Here is a 24,212-nt window from a genome sequence, read left to right as displayed (position 1 = left end):
GTGGGCTTGTTTTCAATTGCAGTTACAATTCAATACCATTTATTTTTGTATAGCCCAAAATCACACAGGAAGTGCCACAATGCGCTTTAACAGGCCCTGCCTCTTGACAGCCCCCCAGCCTTGACTCTCTAAGAAGACAAGAAAAAACTCCCAAAAAAAAAACCCTTATAGGGAAAAAATGGAAGAAACCTTGGGAAGGGCAGTTCAAAGAGAGACCCCTTTCCAGGTAGGTTGGGTGTGCAGTGGGTGTCAAAAAGAAGGGGGTCAATACAATACAATACAATTCGACCCGGGAACACTTCTGGTGTTGCTGCAATGGTCATATGGAAAGCAGGGCAGTCTTCCCTCTGGCAGCACCCTCTTGTAGCACCCAAGGTCTATAAAGTCTAAATTCCCTTGCAGCCCTGCTGGGAATCCTAACTGGGACCAGCCTGGAAGAACACTGCCACCTAGTGTGTGGAAGAGTGAACTGCTTCTGGCATCCATGCTTGCTCAGTTCATCCATTAGTATTTTACCCTGACTAGGATAAGGACTGCTAACCATCCCGGGCCAGGTTACCGCTCCTTCCGTGAACTCCTGGCTGGGTACTGGCTCACTCTCCATCCCAGTCAGGATGCCAGTCCGTTCGCATTGGTCTCTACTTTGTATAATGTATTTTCCATAATGTACTGCGTATGCCTGTGAACCCTGGTTGCTGATATGCTTGTTTTTGTAATAATAATAATAAATCTTTAGAATTATATAGCACTTTTCTCACTACTGCAAGCAGTTTACATAGTGAATGGGGAGCCACTTCAACAACAACTAATGTGCATCAACCACCTGGGTGATGTAGCGGCAGCCATTTTTGCTCCAGTACACTCACCACACATGAGCTGTTAGGTGGTGAAGGGGTCAGAGAGACAGATAGCCAATTAGAGACAGGGGACATTTAGGGGGTCTCCTTGGGGTGTGTTCAGCCCCCCTCTTCACAATGGCAGAGACGCAGTCGCTCCTCTGAAACCGCCTCTTAGACGGTGATACAATGGGAAACAAATACAGTTTTTTGGGTTTTTTTTTTTTACCTCCTCTTTGCTCGATCAGCTGCTGGCTTGCTGCTGCTGGTGTGCTGCGTGATCTGCATCTCGCACGGCGCTTCAAACATTTAAAAGCCTGAACAGCAGCTGCCTTTGTCATCTACTCTTTGTCTTTTATTTCCTGCCCCGGGAGTGGTTAAATCTGTTGGCACATAGTCTCATCTCGCGAGACGTGAGTTCTTGATATTTTTTAGTTTATAATTTAAAAATGGAACAAGAATCTGAAAATCTAACAACATTACATTAATGTTCGATAAATTCTGAAAAGAATGATACCAAACATATATATGTAGGTTTTAAAAAAAGCCCGATTTAAAACGTGAAAAAAAGTCACATAAAAAGTCACATAAGATCGTTGCACAAAATCGTGGATTTTATATATATATATATATATATATATATATATATATATATATATATAGTGGAAGCGTACCCCTGGACACAGACAGCAGAATGTCCAAAACACAGTTCTCTATTTTACTTTTGCACCACAATGCCTTCCAATAACTCTCTTCTTTCTCTTTCTCTTTCGACCTCCACTTCTCTCCTCACAAGCTCCGTCTTCTTCCTCCCAACTCCGGCTCGTCTACTGAAGGGAGGCGGCCCCTTTTATCATGACCCGGAAGAGCCCCAGGTGCTCCACCTGACGTCACTTCCTGGTGTGGTGGAAGTGTCAGGAGAACGCCTGGAAGCACTCCGGGTGTCCTTGGGATTGCTTCTGGCAGCACCTCCTGGTGTGGCGGAAGTGCTGCCATCCAGGATTCCCTAACTGTCCGCGCAACCCCTGGCGGTGGCCACATTCTCCTGTGGGGGTGAGCATCCCAGTTCCGATGCAGACCTGGGCGGCTGCTCTCTCATGGCCCGGGGAGGTATCGTCCATCTCGGCGACTGTTCAGGCGCCCCGGCTGGGCAGGGTCCCCAGTCATCTGGGACACTATATATATATATATATATATATATATATATATATATATATATAGGGAGTCAAGCTAAAGTTAGAAAATGGGATTTATTACAAAATGGAACGAACCTTCACAAAACGGATGCTGTCATTTCTCAATGTAGTCTCCACCCTTCTCACCTGTGCTTTCTTGCCTGGAAGTTCCTGGATTCCAGCAGAATAAAAGGTTTTGTCTATATATGTACATATTGTGATGCTCAGGGCACGTACAGCTGCCCCATCCCAACACAGACAGGCAGACACAACTTTACCACACAGCACACGTTTTATTTACATAGTGTTGGTTTCCACAGCACACAAGACCAGAGCACAACACATTCCCTTCAGTCCTCCTCAGGCTTTGTCCTCTTCCTCCCGACTCTGACTGTCGACTTCTGGTGACCGGCTCCTTTTTATACTGATATCGAGATGAATGAGTGATGGCATACGGATCTGGTGTGGCAACAACTGCTCTCTGCCCGTGAGACGCAGTAGCAGTTGTAAATCGAATGGTTGTAAGACGTATAGGCCGTAAGTCGACCACGAACTGTAATGCACTTAGTTCAAGTTCAGGTTTATTGTCAGATTTAGATGAAATTCTTAATTCCATGTCTTCTCAGAATTTTAACAGAGAAATCAATACCAATAAAAAGAGGCAGTCATTTAAATAATCTAATAACAGACACTTGTCAGCTTTACTTGACGTGTATCTTTTCTTCAGTTCGACAGTTGAGATAGGAAGGAGATGGCATGCCAACTAGTCAAATGTCCTTACACCCGGGCGTCACCAATGCTAAGGCTGCCCTGTCAGTTGGGTTCATCTCTTTGAAAAGACTCCATTTAATTTATGACTTCCCTGAAACTTTTTTTTTTCTTTTTTCATTTTTTTCAGAAATAAAGGAAGAGGCAGAGCAGACCAACATATATAAGGGTAAGTCAATGGGTTACAGTTTAAGCGGCACACAATATTCTAGACTGGGGGAATACAGATGGCCAAGATGAAGGGACAGGAATGTAACGGAGGCTGAGTTGTGCCTGAGAGGGAACTGATGCAATACACCCCCACTGGTGCAAGAGTCGTATCAAGGACCACCAGCACTGGATATACTGATGATAACAGGGGCGTGCTTTTGTTTCTGCTGTCACCTCCATAGAGGGGCAATGCTATGTCTCTGCCATTCCATCGAAAGGTCATGCTGGACCACATCAAGCCAATCAACATACTAAGACAGAAAGCCACCAGATAGCGTAAGCAAGCAAGAAGAATTGATTATTATCCGTCTTATATTGGTATTATTATTGCAGTTATTTTACTCTGCATATACATTCCAACGGGCGGCACGGTGGCGCAGTGGTAGCGTTGCTGCCTCGCAGTTAGGAGACCTGGGTTCGCTTCCCAGGTCCTCCCTGCATGGAGTTTGCATGTTCTCCCCATGTTTGCGTGGGCTTCCTCCAACAGTCCAAAGACATGAAGGTTAGGTGCAGTGGCAATCCTAAAAATAATTGTGCTTGGTGTGCCCTGTGGTGGGCTGGCGCCCTGCCCAGGGTTTGTTTCCTGCCTTGCGCCCTGTGTTGGCTGAGATTGGCTCAAGCAGACACCTGTGACCCTGTAGTTAAGATATAACGGGATGGATGGATACAATACAATTTATTTTTGTATAGCCCAAAATCACACAAGAAGTGCCGCAATAGGCTTTAACAGGCCCTGCCTCTTGACAGCCCCCCAGCCTTGACTCTGTAAGAAGACAAGAAAAAACTCCCAAAAAAAAACCCTTGCAGGGAAAAAATGTAAGAAACCTTTTGAAAGGCAGTTCAAAGAGAGACCCCTTTCCAGGTAGGTTGGGCGTGCAGCGGGTGTCAAAAAGAAGGAGGTCAATACAATACACATAACAGATACAATACAATACACAGAACAGAACAGAACAAATCCTCAATACAGTATAAAAAAACTTATTTAGAAGTACGGAGCAGAATTCAACAGTAGATGATATCCCATAATACGATCTGGATTTGTTCGGAGTCCTGGGGACCTTGGCCATCAAGCTGCCTCCCCCAGTTGGCCATTCCACAGCTGAGATAGGGCTGGGCCAGCCAATCTGATGAAAGGACCCCTTTACCTGATGATTCCTGCGATCCTTCATCAGAGATGACTTTACCTTAGACAGGCAAAACAGCTTGGCAGGTGGGCTGTGGCACCAAGTGCCACATTTGAGTACCGAGAAGAGAAACAGAATAGGTGAGGGTTAGTAACAACTTATCATTATCATGTTACTTATGTTTTAGTGCTAATGACTAACACCAGAGATGCAGTTTGTACAGTTAATCAGCAGCTCTTGGCAGGGTGTGCTAAACTGAAGTAGTAAGTCTTCAGCAAGGATTTGAAAGCTGACACCTATATTTTTTTTATTTTTAAGCTGAGACATACACTTATGTCAAACAATGAAAAGGTGAAAACGATTTTAGAAATATTTACAAATTTAATAAAAATGAAAAATGGAAATATCTCATTGACACAAGCATTCAGACCCTTTGTTCAGTATTTCTTTGTTCCCCCCTTTGGCTCAGAGTCAAGCTTCACACACCTGGATTTGGGGATTTTCTTCTCTGCAGATTCTCCAAAACTGTTGGTAGACCCTCGGTAGACAGCTATTTTCAGGTCTCTCCAGAGAAGCTTGATTAGGGTTAAAGAAAAATGCATTCTTGAATTTGGTAGTCTCTACATATGGGGCAGAGTGGTGGCTCTAAGGCTAGGGATCTGCACTGGAAATGGGAAGGTTGCTGGGTCAAATCCCATAAACGTCAAAAGTGACTCCACTTCGTTGGGACCTTGAGCGAGGCCCTTAACCTGCAATTGCTCCATCCTGGGCATGACATTAATCTTGATCCAGCTCTGCAAGCAGGTCCTTTAATTTACAAAGAAAACCTGGGGGTTGGTGGCAGAATTGGTACTCCAGCCGCTGCAAAGAAACTCACATTGGTTCTTATGTGGTGCTGAGGGATCCTGAGTTGATTTGACACGTGGTGGGTATCAGCGCATGCTCCTAACCTCCTCTCTGTCTACGTATTGGAAAAGTATTATAAGCACGAGAAAAGTAAATACTATATTTAACAAAGCATTATCGTGTAAGGTTAAAAAGACTTATGCCTACATATTTTTATTATTCTGTATAAGCTAGAAACCACCAATAGTTCATTAAGCCAAAGGTTAGACATGCAGGCGTGCTGGAAAAGGATGAGAATGTGAACTCTTTGGCTGTAAATAATAGTATAAGTGATAAGCTACGTAAGAGACGGCCAGCAGCTCAACCCAGCCGGGACCCCCCCGAGATGGAAGGATGGGGGAAGGCAGCTTTTCTAGGACTCCGCCTCCCCCAAGATGCTACATGGCAGGCAGCTTTCCTGGACTTCAGTGGTGCCCCGGATTCCCGTAGCTGGACAGTTTGGCAACAGAGCCCTGCTGGGTACTGTGGGTGCCACCAGGAGACTGCGGTAGAAAGTTCTCACCTAGCTTGGAAGTACTAACATATCATAATGGTGGAAACCCCCAAGTGCTTTCTGGGCTGATTAAAAACTTGAATTCTCAGTCTGATACAGAAGTAGGTCACATGGACCAGCTGCACAAAGATGGCTGTTCGAAGTCGGCCAATCAAAGATGGCCGACGCTGGCTGAACAAAGACAGCTGATTGAAGAAGGCAGCCGCCGTCTGCACAAAGATGGCTGTTCGAAATCGGCCAATTGAAGACCGCCACCCGAAGATGGCCAATTCTGGCTGAACAAAGACAGCTGATTGAAGATGGCTACCACCTGCTGCACAAAGATGGCTGTTTGAAGTCGGCCAATCGAAAACAGTCTCCCGAAGATGGCCGATGCTGCCTGAACAAAGACAGCTCATCAAAGACGGCTGTCATTGGCTGCATACAGATAGCTGCTCAAAGACAGCCAATCAAAGACAATCGCCCGAAGACGGCCACCACCGGCTGCACAAAGATGGCTGCTCTAAGACAGCCAATTGTAGAATGTCACCTGAAGAAGGCTGCTGCCGGCTGCACAAAGACAGCTGATTGAAGACAGTCGCCATCGGCTGCATGAAGATGGCCGGTCAAAGATGTCCGACACTGGCTGCACAAAGACAGCTGATCAAAGATGGCCACCGTCTGGCTGACTTCATCTGACTGCCACCAGCTGCCACAACAGTCACAGTAGGCAGCCATAGATGCCTGTAACAGTGGCACCACTGTAACACATACTGCAAGGAGTGTAAAGTGGCAATGTATACCTTTGGCTGCTTCTAATATTGCCATACCTTGCAGGACTATGCCGTATGATAGATACGTGAATTCACATAGTGTAGAGGCTCATGGAACATAAAACACAGGGACATTTGTCATAGATAAATGTTTTATGTTGCTTTATGTGTTAATCTATTTCTTTGTGTGCTTTTCAGAAAACTGAGGTTTTTGGAAAAAATGTTCAGTCTTGGGCCAAAATGGAAAAAAATAATTAGCCATGAATGAGTTAATATTAACAAATATGCAGATACACACACACACACACATACACACTTAGAGATCATATAGACAAAGTCTCAGGTGAAACCCTAATTGTCAGTCGAGGAGTCAGAGACAATTTTGGGTGCCTGGAGTCGGGGTTCGGGTCGGCAAAAATGTACCGACTCCGACTTCTAATAAATTTAAATTGTAATGAAAAAAAATACAGCAAATTCAAATGTCCCATTTCACAAACAATAGTCCTAATGAAATACTTCTCTGATGTAAGAATAAAGCCGAGTGCAGAGTCGTGTTACTGCTAGTGTGAAGTCAGCTGAGCTATTATACAACCTGACATTCACGTATTGTAATCTGAATTATGGTACATTACTAAAAGAGTTTTCATTTTGTTTCAGATCTAATGTGTTTAACAAGTTCATTTGAGTGTAATAAACAAGTGTAATGATGTAGGTGGACGTGTGTGCTATGGCCTGATGGGTGTTCAGGGGTTCTTGTCTTTTGTTCAAACTGGCCAATACGGTAGAGAGAGTCAGCTTCCCAGCCAGTAGTTCTGTGGTTAAATGACGTGTATGTTGCCTTCCTTCAATAAACATGGAAAATACATCAGCATATTAAATACAGAGGAGTCGGAGTCAGAAGTACCGGAAACTAAGGAGTCGGAGTTGAAGGATTTATCTACCGACTCCACAGCCCTGCACCCTGCAATATTCCATTTGAACCCCTTCACATTCATACATAGATATCCTAATGGTAAAGCCTAAAAGTATCACACAATATTCTGTAGGAGTCTCTGCTTAACAACTTACCATCACCAGCACTGACAAACATGCGGCTGTCAATGTGACACAATTAAAAGCGCATCTCCTTTGGTTATATGCCACTTACCAAGCAAACAATGCGCCCAGCTTTTACCGCAGTTATCTCTCCTTTGAGGAGCAACCACTAGCCTTGATAACCCTGTGAGCAAATAACATGGAAAACTCCTCACACAGGCGTCTTCATTTTCAATTTATTATTTCAATCACTCTAGATACAAGAACAAAAGTATAGAAACTGTAAAAACAAAATTGTATTTATTAACTAATAATAATACTAAATCGAACAAGATATGATAGAGAAAATAAAACTACTGTACTAGTAAGAGTCTGGATATAGTGTATAGAAAAAGTTTACGTAAAATCAACAATACCAAGGAGTCGATGTTGTCCTGGGCGGCTTATGATTTAGTGATCGTGTTATTCATAACATGCTTTCGTTGACAGTCACATGTCTCGGTCTCTGACGTCGCCTTTGCCCCCCTCTCTTTTTCGGTCCCGTAGAGAAGCCATATTTATGTTAAAATTCCACGCAGAGCTTCAGGACATGTGATATCACAAACGTTTGACTGGCTGGTTTTCCGTATGACGGGTACGTATCTCCCTTACGTATCTGCGTTCCCAACTTATAAAATAATCAGTACGGCCTGAGGCATTATAGCTCTTTCCTGTTCCTAATATATATATAAAAAAAGTTCTGTTTTGTTTCCACATCAATTATGTTGTAAACGGATGTTTTGAGGTGATAGATTACTGGTGCAAGTCAGGAAGAGAAGATACTTTAATGTTAATTGCCCTGTAAGTGTTCTATACATTCAGTTTGTCCTGTTTCTCTGAGCAAAATATAATAAAAATATAAGCACCTATTATTTATAAATTGAAGATCTGTCACTCCAGGACAGGAACTGATGTTGGATGAGAAGAATTGGTTCACAATCGACAATCCAATTCCTCCCAATGGTTTGAGGTTGGGGCTCCATAAAGGCTACTCAAGTTCCTCCAGGTCATTATGGACCTGGTTTTGTACCTAGGGGTACAATCATGCTAGAATATGGATCTTCACAAACTGTGGAGAAGTTTGGAAGCTTACAATTGTCGAACGTATGTTTGTCTGTTGTCGCATAAACAGGACCCTTCACTGGAACCAAAGGGCCAAACTCAAACCCTGCTATTATCCCTCCTCCTCGTCCTCCTCCAAACTAAACAGTAGGCACAATGCAGTCCAGAAGGTGTAGCATTTCCCGGCATCCACCAAACCCTGACTGGTCCATCAGAAGTGCCAGCTAGTTAAGTGTGAGCCATCTCTCCTCATTTTCACTTCTCCAGAGCCCAATGGCGACTTGCTTTACGCCACTCTTGGCTTTGCACATAGCGATCTTAGGCTTGTGTGCAGCAGCTCGGCCTTGCAGACCCAGTTTGTGAAACTCCTGACACACAATTCTTGTGCTGATGGTGCCTCCAGAGGCAGTTTGGACTTCTTTTGTGAATGATGCCACAGATGATAGGTCATTTGTTACACATTCCAGCACTCGGTGGACCCCAGTCTATGACCTGTTGATTATCTTTGACAATTCATCTTCACAATAACAGTGCTTACAGTGGACCAGGGTGGATAATACAGAGCAGAAATTTCACATACTGACTTGTGGCAAAGGTGGCATCACATGACAGAGCCACCACGTTAAAGTCTTTCAGGGCGGATGTCGATTTTTGTCAGCAGGAGGGGTTGAGAGCAGTAAACAACTGCAAACGGTGACAAAAACCCGCCATTACATTTTAGTTTGACTCTATTTGCTAGAAGGTTAGCTTCGTTGGTTTGACCGTGTAGTGAAGAGCAAACAGCGACAAAAATGGCATCGACATCTGATGCGAGATCGAAGCAAATGCACAAAGCAAACTACTACATGGACGACGTTTTGTATATTATTGCTGAATTGGACTCTGACCTGTCGGACTCCGATTCTAATGCAAGTGATCTGGAGATTGAGATTGAAAACGAAAGTGAGGTACCATCGTCAGCTGATCAGCCTCCAGCTAATCGTGGTGTAGATCAAGAGTTCCCAAACTTTTTTTGGCCCGCAGGCCCCTTTACCAAAAACTTTTAAAGCCGTCGACCCCCTATTCATTTACTTTACTTACTCAAATTAATAAATTTGTACAGTACTCGATATTAAATATTTCACTAGGTATCAAACTTTTCATTTTAATCACTTGTAAATAATGATTGAAAAAGGTAAAAGGACAACGGAATATAGCATTATCTTGTGCAACATTTAATATTGAAACCTGCAATGAAACGAACCAACGAAAATTAAAGCAAAAAAATACGAGCAGGGGTTTTTTTACATTTTTGTCATTTATGAAATAAATATGTAAATTCAAAATAAGTACAAATAGTCAAAGCTGTACTGTCTGCATTTCTTTTTTGGTTCAGTCATATTATTATCTGAAGAAATAAAAACTTTTAATAACAAACAATTTCGACAGCCCCTGTGATAAAAAAAACAAAAACAATAAAGTATATACAGGCAGTCCCCAGGTTACGTACGAGATACGGACTGTAGATTTGTGCTTAAGTTGAATTTGTATGTAAGTCGGAACAGGTCCATTATTTTAATAAATGCTGTTGTTGACCGACTGTAACAAAGTGCTCTGCCAATGAATGATGGAGTTTCACCTTTTTATTATTTCTACTTTATTTTCAATGGTGATGGTTTTTCTCTTCTTTACTGTATCACCAGCACTTGTATCAGATTTGTGTTTGAGACATTCTTGAAGGGTGAAGACAAAAGGTTAAGATGAGCTCTTCTGCACAGCACTGTGTACGTTATCACAGCAGGAAGGCACCCGTCGCCAGCATGTCTGATGTATAGGGTGGTCCAGATCCAATTATGCAATTTTCATTACGCTATAACTTATTCAGTTTATTTACATAGAAAATCACCAAAAAAATCCCAGACCATTGAGAAGTGTACGAACTGACGACATGAAGAATCGTCTTCGTGCCGAACTGGAATCGTCCCCACATAAATCAAAGTCATCCAGACGATCAGGATCTGCATAATTATATCTGGACCACCCTGTACTGACAAGAGACAACTTCCTGCAATGTGCGTAACAGTACAAGCAGGCTTGCTATTGAGAATGAATGAGGGCAGCGAGAGGCGATTCACCACCTGCCCACCTCACAGTCACCTCCACTACAGTATGCTGCCTGCAGTGTCCACCACACCACCCCATTCAACAGGCAGCCATCTGAGGTACACTACAATGCTACCCCTGTCGCCCCATTCACCCTCAATGGCCTCCATTCAGCCACAACCGGGTCACCGCTTGCAGGATTACCAGCTGCCCACCGAGAATGAACGGGCAGCCGTGTGTGGTGGGTGGGCAGTGAAACTGCTTGCTTTAGGGAGCCGCCCGAGGGACACTACACTGCGCTAGCAGCAAAATCGCCCCCATCCAGCCTCCGTCCCGCCACCGCTTGCAGTGTCCCCAGGCCGAAGATGACGGAGCGGCGGTTACTGAGGCGCATGCGTCGCAGCTGCAGCCTCATTTGTATGTCGTAGGTTGGGTGTCCATAACCTCCGGACTACCTGTACTTACTTGAAACAGAAGATTTTTGTTCAAACTCAAATAAATAAACTGTTTCCTCTGATTTTCTTTTTCTTAGTACTGCTCCTCAATAAATATTTATATTCAAAGTTCAAATCACAAATAAGTTCATGTCACATCAAACAAACCAATTTATAGTGTTTTATGAACGCATGACTGTACAAGACTGATAGATTCTACTAATATCGCATATCCATCGTCTCGTCCCACCACGAGCAAGTGCAGACATGCAACGGTTTTTCATGTCCGCGCTTGCTTTGATACGTTCGATACGACAATGCACAGACATGTTTGTGCTACGGGTATTTTCATGCATTCTTACGTGTGACTCTTTTAATGACACATTTTACCTTTTCGTTCACAAGTTTAGTATGTAATGTGTTTTTATTTTACTTCTTAATTAGGTACCTATTGAAATCATAGATATTTTGAAGTAACAAACATATAGCAGTAGTAAGGGGGTCTAGTTTTGCTGTCGTTGACCCCCAAATTTCTTTATTGAAACTATGGACCCCTAGAAAGTTCAAATCGACCCCAGGGGGTCGATATCGACCACTTTGGGAACTCTTGCTCCTGCCACGCATTCCTGGCAGCTGTCATGCCCCCCGTGAGCGTCTCGAGCCACAAGAGACTGTGAACTGGCAGCGACAGCACCCAGCAACTGATATTTTAAATTGATTTATGTGTGAGTCCCTTGCTTTGGGTGCTTTTCAGAAAACTACATGTTTTAGTAAACACATTCAGCCCTCAAAGAGCTCAAGTCACTAAGCTCTTCAGTAAGAGCCAATGTTAGCCAATGGAGGTTGCATGGCTATGTCTTGTTTAGTTAGCAATAAAACAGCTGCACGCAGTCATCTGGAGGGGCGTCCACAGGCTTTTGGTCTTGCATGCCAACGGCGTGTCTGAGCCCTGCTTCTGAGGACGTCCTACCAGCATCAATCCCAGCATGCAAATGACGATTTGTGGCAGGCTGTACAGACTAACTCTCCCAGCTCAGCCAATGAGCTTCAAGAGAACCAACACTTAGGAGAAGCTTTTGCAGCCACAAGACATCAAGCTTGATGCTGACAGTGAAGGCAACGGACTGAGCCAGCGGCTTGCAATTAGTCAGGCAGAAGTGAGAACACAGCACTCTTAACTTGGCGTAATAACTCTCTGCCACCTCCATTACAAATTGTCAGCCTGCTACGTTATAGCAAATGTATCAAGCATTTAGCGATAAAGCACCGTTTAATTTAAGGGGAAAAGTCGATTCGTCTTAATAAGCTTCCATTATGGATATTTGTAATTCCTGTCAAAATCTCTAAGTTGGTGATTCAAATATGATCGAGCTTTTATTGGGGTTAGAATTAGTAGAAGTATTTACTGTCCACTGTTCAGTTATTTGCCATAATGGACTGAACAGATTTTCCACCTGCCACAGATTTGTGAACATCACATTTTATGCGTTGTTGGGTCTGCCTGTGCTAAGGGCTCAAAGGTATTAACTGACTGACAGAAACAGAGACCATTATAGTTAAAGTCAGGGAACGAGGCTCAGGCCCCTAACCACTGGCCCTTTTCTCCCATTAATTATGTGGCGGCTCATTATTGTTTTGCTGTTAATTAAGGAAAAAGAAACAACTATGGGGCCTGAGTCAAGTGAATTTAAAGAAGTAATCAGCAGCAAAAACTGGTCACTAATTAAGAAGATGGTTAGAATGAAAACCTGCAGCCACTGCGGCCCTCGAGGACTGGAACCCCTGGTTTAACCTCTTGACTACTAAAGAAACGGAACAGCTCAACTTTAAATTACGACATCATTATTATGAACATGGAAGAAATGCCAGTAAGATCTTAGCCCAGGGGTGGCCACGAGTGCTGCAGTGGCTGCAGGTTTTCATTCTAACCATCTTCTTAATTAGTGACCAGTTTTTGCTGCTGATTACTTCTTATAATTCACTTGACTCAGGCCCCAATAGTTGTTTCTTTTTCTTTAATTAGCAGCCAAACAATAACAAGACACAAAACAAGCCACCACATGACCAGCTCCCCTGTGCCCATCACAAAATATCTGAAAATAAAGAGAGATGGTGGTCTTGGTAAGGTTGATCTCTCAGGTGCTCATTGAAAGAACAGAAGAACAACAGTTTTCGAAATGTGTGCGGTGGCAGAATGAGAGCAGCAACAAGCCATGGAATTAAACAACGGGTTTAATTAACAGCAAGAATTGAAGTGATTGGAGTGAAATTGGTTGGAGTTTGAAGCTCCAGTTTAGCTGGCCATCTGTCGGCTCATTTCACATCTCATTTCTGCTTGGCTGTCATTTAATGAAGAAAGGAACCAATTCAGAGGGCTGAACTCTTCTACCAGGGATATTAAAATGGTGGGGAAAAAGTGAATTAGCAGTGAAAACTGGTCACTGATTAGGAAAAGGGTTAGAATGAAAACCTGTAGCCACTGCGGCCCTCCAGGCCTGGAGTTCGACACCCCTGTCTTAGTCCAACAAATCCACAAGCAGTAATGCAATAACAGCAGTTAACAACACAGACAGAGATAAAATTATTGACCATAAAAATAAATAAATGTCAATAGAATAATAATAATAATAATAATAGAATTATTTTGGATGTAAATTGTGCATGTTCCAAAACATACAAAACTTATATAGAACAATCAAATAACAAAATATGACCACTTTGCACGTAAATAACTTATTTAACAGACTCTACAAACTTTATATACGGAAACGGAAGTACAACAAATAAATAATATCAGAAACACGTCACTAAGTAAATGGAGGGACTTAACATTGCAAATAAAAGTCTTTTTAAACTCAGACATGCCTTGACTTTCTTGCAGCAAAATCATTTGTAACAGCCTAGACACGGCTCTGTTAAGGCTCAACATCGCAAGGCCACGGAGACGGTCTTCTGTGTCCCTAATTAATGTCCCCCTGGAGTTTACGTGCTGGTTAAAAATCCCTGATGGTGCAGTAGCCACAGTATCCCAGCTGGTGTGCCAGGGCTCCTGCCTCCAAGACCTCCTCTCCTCAGAGCTCACTCTTTCACCTTAGCACCTCCCGACCTGAGGGACATGCCAAGTGGGCGGTGGTGATGACAGGAGGAAGGCGCCTGAACTCAGTCACTCACTGGAGTCTGGAGTGCACCCGGGTTTGCCAGGGTTTGGTGACTGGGACTCGTCCTACTTTGTAATGTTTGTAGTAATACAATGCACTGTATTTTTCATTCCAACTGATGGAGCATCCCAAACATGTCCATCCCTCCATCCATTATCCAACCTGCTATATCCTAACTACAGGGTCACGAGGATCTGCTGGAGCCAATCCCAGCCAACACAGGGCGCAAGGCAGGAAACAAACCCCGGGCAGAGCGCCAGCCCACCGCAGATCCCAAACATTTGTAGTGAAGGAAAAGTACCAATAGCTGAGAGTCAATGTGCCCAACTGGCCGTCATCGTAAGTTTATTCATTGATCCGCCGTTCTTGTTGCTGTTTCAGCCTGCGGTTTGAACCCCTAGAAGCTTAGTCAAGTTGTGTTGTGTAAGACGACTTCTGAAATTGTTCAAGTAAGGTTTGCATTTGGCTGCTGTCTGTAAGTTAGAAAACTGCAGATCTGTGGAAAACTTTTTTAAAACCTGGCAGGATCTAATCAATAACATTTTGCAATAAGCATTTAAATTGGGGAAGTGGATTCTTTTCCCTTACGTATGTAGAGAAAAGCCAAGCAAAATGACTAACCCTAACCCTAACCCTAACCCTTATGTATGTATGTATGTGTTTATTTGTTTTTCCTACTATTAAATGTTTTGTTCTGTTGGCCCAGCTCCCTTTCTCGTGGGTGGGGGTTGATTTGATTTGAACTTAGTTTTGTAAAATTTGACTTGCTTGTATGGAATGTTGTTTGCTTTTAATAAATTCAATAAAATGTTAAAGAAAAAGAAAGCTACAGGTTTTGAAATTTGTAACTAATTCTGTTTTGTGAAGCGTAGCAGCTTAGCTGGCACCATCGGAGTGGCAGTTAGCAGGTTGTGACGGCGCAGGCGTGTTTGTCATTTCTACATGCTGGGACCAAAATGTCTGCAATGTGCACTATAATCACGATATCAGACTTGTTTTATTTGTCATTTTAAACTGTGGATCAGATGGGGAAATCACAGAAAAATGTGTCTTTGTCCCAAACTGTTATGGAGGACATCGTATTAGAAATAAACATAAGCCTGACAGAACCATAATAGCTGCAGCCTGCAATTGTATCAGGGATCTTTATGGTAGTTACCCCCTTGGTGACTTCAGTCTGAGACACTGCACAGTCATTTGGGTGTCACCACCTCCTGGGGTGATCTGTAACACCTGCACCCCCTAGTGACGCCATTGGGTGATTTAAACTTTTTGAAAATTTTTTTTGCCATCCCCTTCATTATTTGCTAATACCTCATCCAGACTCCACAGAACCCTCTAGAAGAACTGCCTTTTTTAAAATCATCAAGTTTGTTGAGGTGCCTGGATGCCCCCCACACCTGTACCCCCTCCTTCTCTTGACCTCCCGTGCCCACAAATTTCACGACTGTTGATGCTACTCTCTGTATTAATTACATTTTATATTTCTGGCTAACGCTGGCTGCTTTCTTCCATTTACCAGAGCCTTCTATGCGTGCTGCAGTGACACAGGTGTGCACCATGACAGAGCTGCCCACCCAGACGACAACAAAGGAGGAGCAGGACACGAGGCCGCCGCCGCCACCGCCACCATCACCCCCCACCTCGCAGACCCATCTTTGGGACAAACTGAGGCAGATCGTGTTGACGGTGGGCTGCAGCATCTGCTTTTGCCTTATTTCTCAAATTCTGGTAAGACGGCCAGTGTGGGCACATCACGGGTATCATGGGGAGCGTTTTGGTTGACTGCTTTAATGAGGCGTCATTTGAAATCCTCTTAGCTTAACCTAAACAGAGGGAGCCCCCTTTAAACTCATCTTTGCTTTGAATCATTTTAATATTAAATTTTTTAGAGTGATCACAAAGGGCATACTTAGGGAAGACTTACCTGTCTGGTAACATTTAAAAATATAATCCTAAATCCAAGGCATGGCTAAGCAGCACCACCATCTGCGAACACAGCAGATTGCGGGATTCTGGCGGTTCAGTGGTTAGCAATGCTGCCCAAATCCTAAGTTCGAATTGGGCTGCAACAAGAATGAGTGACAACTGTGCTTGAATTGGCATCCCATCTAAGGACTCATCCCTGCTTTCATTGTACAGTGGGTGTCAAGAAAGGGGGCTAAATACAGTGACATGACACAAGTAATCCTCAATACAATATATTAGTGCAATAGAAATATTACAAACACAGAGCAGAATTCAACAGCAGATGATATCACCTAATAGGATTTGGATTTGTTCAGAGTCCTGGAGACCTCGGCCATCAAGCTGCCTCCCCCTATTGGCCATTCCACAGCTGAGCCAGCCAATCAAATGAAAGGACCCCTCTACCCCAAGATTCCTGCGATCCTCCATCAGGGATGACTTTACCTTAGGCAGGCAAAACAACTTGGTAGGTGAGCAGTGGCACCAAGTGCCACATTTGAGTACCAAGAAGAGAAACAGAATAGATGAGGGTTAGTAGAAAATTCTAACTATCATGTTACTTATGTTTTAGTGCTAATGACAAACAACAGAGATGCAGTCTGTACAGTTAATGAGCAGTTCTAGTCGGGGTATGCTACACTTAAGTCATGGAGTCTTCAGCTGGCATTTGAAAGCTGAGGCCGAAGGTGCATCTCTTATAGTAGCAGGCAGACCAGTCCACAGTTTAGGGGCCCAGTAACTAAAAGCTCGACCTCTCACTGTTATTTTATAAATCCTTGGAATCCTAAGCAGACCGGCATCTTGAGATCTTAATGTGTACTCAGTTTTATAAGTCATTATAAGTTCAGATAAGTAAGCCAGACCTTGGCCATTTAAGGCTTTATATGTTAAAAGGAGGACTTTGAAATCTGCCCTAAACTTAACCGGGAGCCAGTGTAAGGATTTAAGAACTGGAGTTATGTGTTTGTATTTTCTTGTTCTTGTAATCATTCTTGCAGCAGCATTTTGGATTAACTGGAAGCTACTTTATATAAAGAACAGTTTGAACATCCAGTGAACAACGCATTGCAGTAGTCAGTCTTACTAGAAATAAATGCATAAATTAATTTCTCAGAATCCTGTTTATTTAGAAAATTTCCCCACATTTAGACAACTTTGTAATGTACGCTCTAAATGACATGCTAGAAAAAAGATAACTAATAGATTGCTGGCTGATTCGGTAAAATTAATGATGATTCCAGTTAAATGATGACAAATTATTGTTGTGATCAGCGCCATTCCCTCCAGTAATTAACATCTCTGTTTTATCTGTGTTTAAAGACAAGTAGATCTCATCCATCCACTCCTTTAACTCACTAACACAACTAATTAAAGACAACATTAGAGAAACTTCATTTGATCTAAATGAAAGGCATAACTGGCTGTCATCTGCGTACGAGAGAAAATTAACATTATGTTTCCTAATGAGAGATCCCAGTGGAAGCAAGTAAAGTGAAAACAGTAAAGGTCCCAGTACTGAGCCCTGCGGGACACCATATTGAACTTCTGTGTATAATGATGGAGTGGAGTACTGTCAGCACATTTCTGTACATATTGGAATCGATTTGATAAATAAGAACTAATCCAGGTGAGCACGGTGCCTGTAAGCCCAACATCACTTTCCAGCCTGTGCAGTAAAATAGAATGGTCAATGGTGTCAAATGCTGCACTTAAGTCTAACAACATAATTACGGCAGAGTTTCCTTCATCAGAGGATATCAGAATGTCGTTTACAACCCACGTTAGTACCGTTTCTGTACTATGACCAGTGTGGAAACCAGACTGGAATTTCTCAAATAAATTGTGATGTGTAAGGTGTGACTGAACCTGACTGGCGACTACTTTTTCTAGTATGTTAGAGAGAAAGGGTCAATTTGAAATAGGTCTATAATTATTAAGTGTGTGTGGGTCTAGGTCTGACTTTTTAAGTAATGGTTTAATGACTGACACATTAAGTGCATCAGGTACTGTGCTATGCAATAATGAACTATTAATAATGTTAAGAATTGGAGCTATAAGAATATCCATAGCGTTTTTTACTACTTTTGTTGGCACTGGATCTAGGGAACAAGTGGTAAGATTCATTTTAGAAATTAAAGTTAAGACTTTCTGCTCTGTTACAGGATTAAAATTTCTAAAGTATTGAATGCAATGTAAGACAGGGTATGCCAAACTAGCATGTGTTTTTACTGTGATGCTGAGATCTGGGATCTTATATTTTTAATTTTCTCATTAAAGAAGTTCATAAAGTCTTTACTGCTAATGTCTGTTTGTAGATCTGAATTCCCTTTTGTTAAATTAGCCACTGTTCTAAATAGTTCCCAAAGATTTTTATTATTGCTATCTGTTATTTTAGAATAGTAGTCTGAGCGAGCTTTAAAGAGAGCTTTTTTATATTTTTCAACACTCCCTGTCCATGTAATTTAAAAGACCTGCAGCTTTGTTGCTCTCCATCTGCGCTCCAGTTTTCAACACTCTAATTTAAGAGCTCAAGTGTTTTCATTAAACCAGAAGGAGTTTCTATGTGTTTTGATCACTTTTGTTTTAAGGGGAGCCACTGCATCCAGAGCATCTCTCAAGGCCACATTATAATATGAAGTTAGCTGATCTAAATGGTTTTTCACGTTCACATTTCATGTTAGCTGATTTAAATGGTTTTCCAAAATTACACTCAACTTTCTCAAAGTTAAAATACATATATTAAAAAATAAAATATTATATATCTTTCCCTAGTGGTACAGCGGTGATTCCAAGCTAAAGAAAGAAAATACTTAGCTTCTTTTTAATACACTCCCAATGATACAATATTTGAAGAAGAGCTACTGGTGAAAGTGTGATACAGTCAGGGTTTCTGTAGTCGGCTCTGGCCTCTTCATGAGTGCGGGTGGCATGTTTCTTAGGTCCGGGCAGAAGCGATGTCTTCCAACTGTTCAGTGCAGTTGCCCAAGTTTTACATTTTTTTCACGTTTTTTTGGCCAACATGCGATTCATTCCCCGGAACACCCTGAACACCTGACAGTGGACCCTGGCCATATATTGATCATCACCAAACTGCGAGCACATCTGCACTTTTAAATAGCCTCCCTGCGTCATCTTCTTTTTGTTTCTGTCAGATGGTTTGTGTGGTTTCACCAGTATTTATTTATGGCCTCAACTACCCATTTTAATAGAATAATGTGTATGGAATAAACCTCACAGATTACAGTGGCACACTTCAAATCTTTGACTACAAGTGTGCCTTTTGTACTGGGCTTTAAAACATGGGGATGCCAACCTGTGACCTTACATTTACATTTATTTATTTGGCTGGCACCTTTATTCAAGGTGACTTACAACATTTATGATACAATTGGTTCCGTGTCTTTTTGGTTTTTCAGTTGGAGTGCAGGCAGATGACGTGACTTGCTCAGAGTCACACAGGTGTAAGTAGTGGGATTTGAACCCACAACCTTAGTGTTTGACTTCTGACATTTGACAGATTGTGTGGTCAACAGAAGTTTAATCTGCCTGAGCAGGTCGAGCTGTGAATTGGCGTCTGCTACAGAACGGTACTAAACGAAGTGACCGTTGTGTGTTTTGTGAATACACATCTGGAGAAGCTGAAGAACCTTTCTTTACCAACTGTGTCTTAACCTGACATATTTTGTTTATTCACACAGGGCGTCTGGGCACTGTACATATGCAACGGTTACGGAGCGTTTTCAGCGGCACATAAAGTTCTGGATCTCTTGCAGTACCTCTTATCACCAATAGAGGAACACAATTCTGCGCAAGATGAGGTGCGTGCAAATCGCGCGGCTGCTGGAGCTGCTGCTGCTGTGCTGAACTGCGGCCTTTAATAGGAGCTGAGGTTAGAGGTGAAGGGGCTGGACTGCAATTTACAAAGGGGGCTTGTTCGGCCTCAGCCTTTAAATCAACTGTGTGACACCCAACCAAACCCTTATCCTAAAGAATCACTAAACCTGTCAATGCTTGCACTGTAAGACATTTATTGCTTTATATTTCTTTATTTGTAATAACGGTTAACTATGAAAATGGTCTACAGCGGGGGTCTCCAACTCCTGGTTATGGAGCTCTATGGTGGCTGCAGGTTTTCATTCTAACCCTTTCCTTAATCAGTAACCCATTTTTTCTGCTAATTAACTTCTGTTCCCCTTATTTTACAGTGCCGTACAAAAGTATTCAATCCCCTCAAAAGTCACCCTAATTTTATGCAGGACAAAATATTTTGTACATATTAAATAAATAGCATGTTAATTAAAATAAGGCAAAAGGAGTTAATTGGCAGCAAAAACTGATCATTAATTAAGAAAAGGGTTAATAATAATTATAATAATTCTTTTCATTTATATAGCGGTTTTCTCACACCTCAAAGCACTCTACATAGTGAGTGGGGAGCCGCTTCACCTACCACCAATGTGTAGTACCCACATACATGATGTGATGGCAGCCATTTTTATGCCAGTACGCTCACCACACATGAGCCATTAGGTGGTGAAGTGATGACAGAGATAGCCAATCAGAGACAGGGAATGATTAGGGGGCTAGAATGACCAGGCCATGGAGGGCAATTTAGCCAGGACATCAGGATACCCCCTACTATTTACGAGGGATGCCCAGAGATCTTTAATGACCACAGAGAGTCAGGACCTCAGTTTTACATGTCATCCGAAGGACGGCATCATTTTCATATCACAGTGTTCCCGTCACTGCACTGGTGGCATTGGGATCCACATTCAGACCACAGGGTAAATTCCTCCTGCTGGCCCCACTAACACCGACTCAAGCTTTCTTTGGTTGGTCTCCCGTCCAAGTACTGCTTAGCATCAGGTGGATGGCCTGTTCTGAAGTTCAGCTGACATGAAAACCTGCAGCCACAGCAGAGCTCAAGGACCGGAGTTGGAGACCCTGGACTACAGGAATACCTCGCTTAGTGAAGCAGACATGTTGCAAGAATCTACTCTGTTATGAGGAACTTCGCTTTCGGAGGTAAAACTAAAATAGACAGAACAGAGATGTGTCTCTAGGAAAATAATACATGAATATAAAATTAAGTAAGTAAGTAAAATTTATACCAAATGGCGCAAACAACATAAATTTTAAAAATATTGATCTAGTGTTGATTGTTTGGATTTGTTTGTCTTTCATTTAATAACTGCTTCTTTCTTCTGTTATGGTACTGCAGAATTTTGATGTGGTGATATCAGTGCAATTTTATATGAACTTTTTCATTTGTTTGATTAGATTGATTTGTGCCTCGCAGTAAGAAGTTCGCTTCCCGGGTCCTCCTTGCATGGAGTTTGCATCTGCTCCCTGTGTCTGTGTGGGTTTCCTCCGGGTGCTCCGATTTCCTCCCAAAGTCCAAAGACATGCAGGTTAGGTGCATTGGCGATCCAAAATTGACCCTAATGTGTGGGTGTGTGTGCCCTGCGGTGGGGTGGCGCCCTGCCTAGGATTTGTTCCTGCCTTGTGCCCTGTGTTGGCTGGGAATTGCTCCAGCAGACCCCCGTGACCCTGTGTTAGGATATAGCGGGTTGGATGAAGACTGACTGACTCACTAGATTGATTTGATTGTGCCAGTCCCACAAGTGCTGCCAACACTGCCCTTTTTTCCCTCTGGCCTTAATAATCTTTAGCTTCATTTGGAGTGAAATTGCTTTTCTCTTTCGTGATTCTGAGATGCTAAATTAAAAAAAAAAAAAACATAATTAATTATTACTTAAAATAACATTGTAATTGTTTGTAGATTCGTTGTATGGAAACTTGTTAGAGAGAAGATTCATTAAGCGAGGTATTACTGTGTATAAAATAAAGACGGTAAGGTGCCAGTCGAAGCAGAGACCTTGACGACCTTTAAGGAGAACCAGGATGAGATGTTGGGAAAGCTCAGTTGTCAGCTAAACAAACAGGTTTAATGGACTAAATGGTCTCCGCTCGTCTGTCACATTCCTTATTTGACAAAGCCCCCCCTACCCAATATCACCCAGGCATAACACGACTTTTACATTTTGTAGTGCCTTTAATGGTGAATGGCACCCCATCGTTCCCTATTAACTTTCTTTTTTGCTTTTTCAACAGAGGTCTCCCACGTTGCAGAAGGAACTTTGGAAGCTGGAGAGCTTGTGTCCTTTGATGGCGACAGTATTTCTGGGAATTGTCATTTTGGGAATTGGGGTAGGTTTGCCCCGCACTCTCCTTTGGGTTGATTAACAGGTGGCTACTGCAGATTGGGGGGCTCCTGATACCTGAAGGTCCTGTTTTGTTGTGTCAGAGGGCACTGCTCACCTGGGGCCTCATGTATAACGCCGTGCGTAGAAATCGCACTATAACATGGCGTAAGCAAAAAAGCCGAAATGTGTTTACGCACAGAAAAATCCAGATGCAGGAATCTGTGTGTACTCCAACTTCCACGTTCTTCCGCTACATAAATCCCGATCAGCGTGAAAACTAACGCTCGTGCACGCGCATTATGTAATGCCCCAAATTCTCCCAGAATTACGCCTATTTGAATATGCAAATCAATATAAATCGCCCTTAAGCGCAGCCTTCTGTGAAAAGACAATGGGAAAAGCACGGGGAAAATATAAGAATTTCAGCGAATACCAAGTGGAGGCAAAGGAAAAACATACTATTTGTTCAAATAAACCGTGGTATAATCAACAAAAGGAAGTTGATCGAGTGGCATAGCGTGTTGGAGAAACTTGAAAGCTCACATCCACAAAATCGCACAGTGCCGGAAATAAAAAGAAGTCACATATCAAAGTCGTCGTGGAAAGCCGAGTTGTAAGCCCACTGTCTGAGTGTCATATGAAAGCTTATTAGGGTACAGAGAAAAAAGGCACACGGTGGGGATAAAGCACGAAATGTCAACTTCAATCTCGACATTTCCACTTTAATCACGTAGTTTATTTTGTCATTTAGTAGAACATCATAAACTTCATCTTAAAATCTTTAATTAACCAGTTTCTCAAATCCCATCGTAACTAAAGTAGCACGTTAAATGCTTTGTTTTGTATTTGATCTTCTATGTGCTCTATGTGTGTGAATCACTACTTGCTTCTTAAACCGGCTCTCTTCCTCCAACTGGACACAGAATCCATTACATTCGTGATATTACAGCTCTCTGAATAACTAAAATACTGAGATGTATACGTGATGTCATTTTCATGATGATAGAAGCTAAAGCACGTTATTAAACATGTGGTTCACTTCGATGAAATAATTTATTGCAGCAGTACAATCAGGGGCGGCTCTAGGCTTGTGGTGGCACTGGGCAGAGGAAGAATCGGTGGCTCCTTCGCCCGTCAGTAAGGTAGCTTATGCACGGTGGATGGCCATGTCCGTTGCAGACACTGCTTAGCCGCCTCGTGCTCATGACACAAGCATTTAACTTTTGCCGAAATTTGTCGCTGCATTTTTAGCTGTGTTGTTATTTTCTCTTTCTGTTTTATATTCAATATATATTGGCATAGCCGTCACTGCAGTCCTTGCTTTTCTTTCCCCAAGTAACCGATCGCCATACAATCAGCTCTGTAATAGAAGTTAAGCCATCTGTAAGCTTAGCGCCGATTCTTCAAAACGTTTTGAGGAACATTGAAATATCTTCATAGTACATGTTTAATTATTCTATCCTTAACGAGTACCAGTGAAGAATATACATTATTTAAATGAAGTTAAAGTTTTATCTGTATAATTTAATAAACATATTTTGCTGCATTTCACCTTAAAAATGATATCGTCATCATATGTAAATACGCTTTATAAAGTGGCTCAGGTTGTGCGATATTATAACTGTAGTGCAAGTTTACAGTGGGGTGATTGTACTTATAAGTCCTAACAGTTCTACAAGGAGCAATTGATTGAATGCATTTAAAGTTCTTGGGATGAAACTGTTTCTGAACCGCGAGGTCCGTACAGGAAAGGCTTTAAACGTTTTGCAGTGGCCGAGACAGCGTGTCCTTGAAGCTGTATACCGATAATTCTCTTTCCAATCAGCTGTTGCTGTGATTCACACTCAGATACAGTGATATAAATACTCCGAGTCGTGCAGTGAGAGTAATATGGAAAAAGATGATCCGCTGTGGCAACTCCTAACGGGAGGAGCTGAAAGAAGAAGAAGAAAAATAAGAAG

At 42.4% G+C, this 24,212-nt stretch overlaps 1 protein-coding gene across 5 annotated transcripts in view; it reads left to right on the top strand.

The window, feature by feature from the left end:
• ptpn5 (protein tyrosine phosphatase non-receptor type 5) overlaps window positions 1-24,212 on the top strand; it is a 153,989-nt gene that overhangs the window by 91,950 nt on the left and 37,827 nt on the right. For 4 of the 5 annotated variants that reach the window (XM_039736614.1, XM_039736598.1, XM_039736623.1 and 1 more), the window contains exons 2-5: window positions 2,910-2,948; window positions 15,597-15,805; window positions 19,741-19,860; window positions 22,160-22,255. In XM_039736614.1, the coding sequence (XP_039592548.1) occupies window positions 15,605-15,805; window positions 19,741-19,860; window positions 22,160-22,255 (417 nt within the window). In that variant the 5' untranslated portion in view covers window positions 2,910-2,948; window positions 15,597-15,604. The remainder of the gene's footprint in view (window positions 1-2,909; window positions 2,949-15,596; window positions 15,806-19,740; window positions 19,861-22,159; window positions 22,256-24,212) is intronic. The other variant, XM_039736632.1, reaches the window with a different exon arrangement.

This window comes from Polypterus senegalus, chromosome 1, assembly GCF_016835505.1.
Source record: "Polypterus senegalus isolate Bchr_013 chromosome 1, ASM1683550v1, whole genome shotgun sequence".
NCBI lineage: Eukaryota > Metazoa > Chordata > Cladistia > Polypteriformes > Polypteridae > Polypterus > Polypterus senegalus.
This window is presented reverse-complemented; position numbering and strand designations above follow the sequence as displayed.